Below are 4,200 nucleotides of genomic sequence, written 5' to 3' on the forward strand. Positions count from 1 at the left end.
CCCGTACGCCGAGCACTGGTACGCGCGGCTGCGGCCGTGGGAGCACTTTGTGCCCGTGGCGGAGAACCTCGCCGACCTGCCCGCCCGCGTGCGCTGGGCCTCGGACCACCCGGAGGAGGCGGCCGCCATCGGCGCGCGGGGGCGCGCGCTCGCCGAGTCGCTGCACGAGCTCGAGCTCGCTTGCTACTGGTGGCAGCTCCTCACGGCCTTCGCGCCGCTTCAGTCGCACCTCCCTCGCCGGCTGGCGGCGAGAGCGTGAGTTTGCGCGCTGGCGCGGGGGTTGTCCGGCACCGCCCGGATGTGCAACGATACGTAAAAAGTGCCCTTTACGGCTTACGTTCGCGTCCGGACCCATCTCGCTGTGTGGTGTGTGTCCTGCAGGGCACACGTGACCGACACGTCCTCCACGCGGCACGGGGACCGGCCAAAAACGGACACCTGCGCACGTCACAGCAGTGACGGGTGTTGAAGAGGGCGGTTAGGTATAGGAGCTATAGGTTGGCGAGAGCTCTCTGCGTAGTACACACCTTTTATAGCACGGGTGATGGCGATATCAATATATGAGATGTGTTAATGAAAATGACTGCTTCCTTCGGGTGAGACTCTGTCACGCTGACCGATCCGCGCGTCGCGCCTCGGGCCTCGCTGACTCGCCCCCTCCTCGCCCTCTGTTCTCCGTGCCCGGCATCATGCCATCACCTGCCCACAGAGGGGTCTGCCCACGGAGCTTCGGAGGCACGGTGGCCGGAGCAGCACGCTCTGGCTGGGCGCAGCGGTGAGGCCTGCCGCCTATCGCCGCTGCCTCGCTCACTCCTCCGGCTTCGCCTCTGCCTCCGTGGTAGAGGCGTCGCCTCCCGCCCCGAGCTCCTGGCTGGGGTTCGCCTCCTCCTCGGCCTCGAATCGCGAGAATGCGAAGCGCGTCTCGTACGGCGACGTCACCTTGTACATCGCCGCGCTGCCTGTAACATGCACAGAGCGGCGGTCGGTGCGGGAGCTCGCTGCACCACCCGACGATGCACATGCGGCGTCCGCCTTCGATTGCGCCCTCCGCCATCGCGCTGGTCTTGAAACGGCCGGCGTTGCTGCCGGGGTACTTGTCGCGCTTGCCGTCGCGCGGTGTCGTCGCAGAGAAGGACTGACCCACGATGCCTACACGCACATGCTCCGAGAAGGTCTACACAACGCCCTCGGATCGCGACTCTTGGCCGGGGGGACCGTGAGGGAGGGAGCGGGCCGCCGCGTCGCCCTCCGCGTGGATGTTTACATCGAGCTGGTGCTTCGGGCCGGAGACCCAGCCCTCGACGCTCTTGGCGCCGACGGTGAAGGTCCAGCCGCTCACCTTTGGGAGGGGTGGGGGTAGGAGGGGCGGCTCTGTACTTGCGTTCACGTGGGAGATTATCGCTGGCCGGGAGAGCGGCCGCCTCGAACTTGGCAGACGAGTAGTGCGGCTTGATGGAGAGCTCCTCGCAGCGTCGCAGCGTCGTCCCAAGCCCGAAGGAGAAGGCGTGGCCGCCGCAGGATCCGGTGATGAAGTCGAGGCCCGTGTTGAACTCGGTGAGCCGCGAGGAGAGGAAGGAGGCGTTGGCCCACTTGCGCTTAATGCCGCCCACGCGTGCGACGACGTGCGCCTAGGCGCGAGCCGCACGGTGACAGGGGTCTCGCCTGGAAGGAGAGGGGACGGGGAGGGGGCCTCGGTGATGAACGACCCGTCAATGGTGGTGCCGGGCCACCAGGGCGGGTTGTAGACGACGTCTTCCCACCGTCTTGACGTTGAGCGCAACGCCAGGCGCGGAGAAGAAGCAGACGATCGTATTGTCCTCGCCGCGGTAGTCGGCGCGGCCACCGTGCGCGTGGAGGTGCGGGTCGCCGGTGGAGCCAATTGGCAGCGGGCCTGGCGATGGGGATGGCGATGGAGAGGGCGTTCCGCAAATCTGGTCCCTAGTATGCTGCTGACAAGTGGAGAGCTCGAGAGCGCGGCCGCGGCCAGCGAGGCGTCGGCCCTCGACGGTGCGGTACGTCGGTGGCGCCAGGGCGCGAGAGTGCGATGCTGGGGAGTCTTGGGTATCTGTAGGCGAGGAGATGCCGCCGACGCTCGTTCGCCTTAGGCGAGCGCCGGCAGCCCAAAATCCTGCCCGAGCTCTTGCTTGAGCGCGTGCACGTCCTCCTTGTTCAGCTTCGCGGCAATGCTCGAGCGTCGCGAGAGGAAGCCGTCGACGATTGCCGCTGCCGTCTCCGCCCCCCGCGCGCCCTCCTGCTGCGCCTTCTCCTCGAGACGACGGTCGCCGGAGCACGCAATCTTGCACGTCCCCGATGATTCGTCGAGGTACGTTCCTTCGCCGCAAGCCCCGATGGGCGGCGACGACGGCGGGGCGGGTGCCGATGGAGGACGGAGAGGATAGTCCCCAGGTAGATCCGACCCGCTGGGGTCTTGGCATTCTGCGTACTTGGTAGGGTTTTGGTCTTCCAAAAACCTGGATACCACCATCGAGCAGTCTTGGCTAAACTCCGTGAAACACCAGCAAGTCTTGAGTGGCAGGGGGGGCGGAGATGGCGGGTAGGCCGAAGTGGTGCTCGGCTCGGATACGTACCGCGGTGTTGTCGTCATCCTTGGCGCACTCGCTGAGGCATTCGTCGTAGGTGGCTAGATCGGTAAGCCCCGCCTGAGAAGTGAAGTCTGGCTTGGTGTCAACCACATAGCAATCCGCGACCGCGAAATTTGTGCATCCGTTGCCAACATCCTCCTCCAACGGGCAGCGAGTGTCGCCGCCAAAGATTGGCTGACCGAGATACGTGTCTCTAGTCATATACTCTGGATCGCCCCCCGCCATGTTCCATACGTGCTCGGCAGCAGTTGAGTAATGATCATAGCCATACACGTCGCTCTTGTACATTTTGCAGTTCTGCGCCAAATAGGGATGGAAGGCGAACCAGTCGCATTCCCCCCTAAAGTTCTCGACCTTACACGACAGCTGACATTTCTCAAAGTTTTCTTCGCGCCTTACGGTGGGGTTATCGCTGTAATAAAGAGGAGGGCCAACGAACGCACGAGCGCACCGGCCGTTGAAGGGGAATTCGCCGTCGGGGAGCGACATAGCAGCGGCGAACTCAGAAGCGCGAACTCCGACGAACTGCGTCGGGGAAATCGCCGTCTCTTTGGCCCACAATGCCTTGCCGTCCTTGCCGCCGGACACGTATCTAGATACTTTAATCCAGTCGGCGAAAAGGACGGCTGCTGTGCGGGGCACCTCCGCTCGAATCCCTGGCTAGGGGTTCGAGGTGGCCCCCACCCTGGGGCCTCCCATCAAAGGGACTGCTGCGGCAGAAGACGCCCAATCTTGCACAAGTGCAAGAACCATACATGGTGTTGATTAGAGCGCGCATCGAGAACCTACTAGTACCTGTGTGTTCGTGTCGTCCATTCTTTGTGCCGGATTCCGCGGAGCGATTTTTTTCTTCGGGCTACGGCGTCTGTTCAGCGAACACGCAAGGGGCGGTAATGATGAGGTCGAGCTTGGCCTTGAAGTCGAGGAATGTGGACTCCTTTCGCAAGCCGAGCGGGCGGGCGGGCGGCTGCCGCTCTGCCCACGGCGGTGGAGCCGGCATCTTTGAAGTGTGGAGCGTGGCGTCGGACGCGGCGTGCAGGAGCCTGTGCCAGCAGGAGCCGAGCTGCGAGGCGTACGAGTGGGCATCCATCGGCAAGTCGTTCAGGCGGTGCGAGACCCACACGGCGCCGGTCACGCACGTGGTGCCGCTAGACGGCTACACCTGCTGGCAGCGCGTGCGTCGAGCGGCCGCCACTACGCGCCGTGTCCAGCCACCGCCGCCTCCGCTGCCTCCTCCAACGCTGGATCCAAACAGCTGCGCCGTGTGCGGCCACCTGGGCGGCGGCTCGCTCAACTGCTGCGGGCCGGGCGGGTCGTGGGAGGGCCGCTGCGCTCACGACCCGGGCAAGAGCCGGATCAACTACATCGAGGGCTACATCGTCTGCTTGCAGTCGCCGCCGCTGCCGCCGCCGCCGCCGCCGCCTCCGTCGCCGCCGACCCCCGCCTCTCCGCCGCCCTTTCCGCCGGGTGTGGTCCAGGGAGGCTTGGCGCAGCACCACCTGATGCCGCGCTGCCCGTGCCTGTGGGTGCTCCCGGCAGGGCAGCAGCAGGGCGGCTGTCGCTCGGCGGTGGCGCGTGACTCGCGAGGCGGCTTCGA

General features: G+C 65.4%; 1 protein-coding gene across 1 annotated transcript in view; it reads left to right on the top strand.

Annotated features, from left to right (window-relative positions):
- EMIHUDRAFT_223423 (hypothetical protein) overlaps positions 1 to 259 on the top strand; it is a gene marked incomplete at both ends in the record, with an annotated part of 2,881 nt that extends 2,622 nt beyond the window's left edge. The window contains one exon of the mRNA XM_005792233.1: positions 14 to 259. Within this exon, the coding sequence (XP_005792290.1) occupies positions 14 to 259 (246 nt within the window). The remainder of the gene's footprint in view (positions 1 to 13) is intronic.
- Positions 260 to 4,200: the final 3,941 nt, after the last annotated feature.

Source organism: Emiliania huxleyi, assembly GCF_000372725.1.
Source record: "Emiliania huxleyi CCMP1516 unplaced genomic scaffold EMIHUscaffold_109, whole genome shotgun sequence".
Lineage (NCBI taxonomy): Eukaryota > Haptophyta > Isochrysidales > Noelaerhabdaceae > Emiliania > Emiliania huxleyi.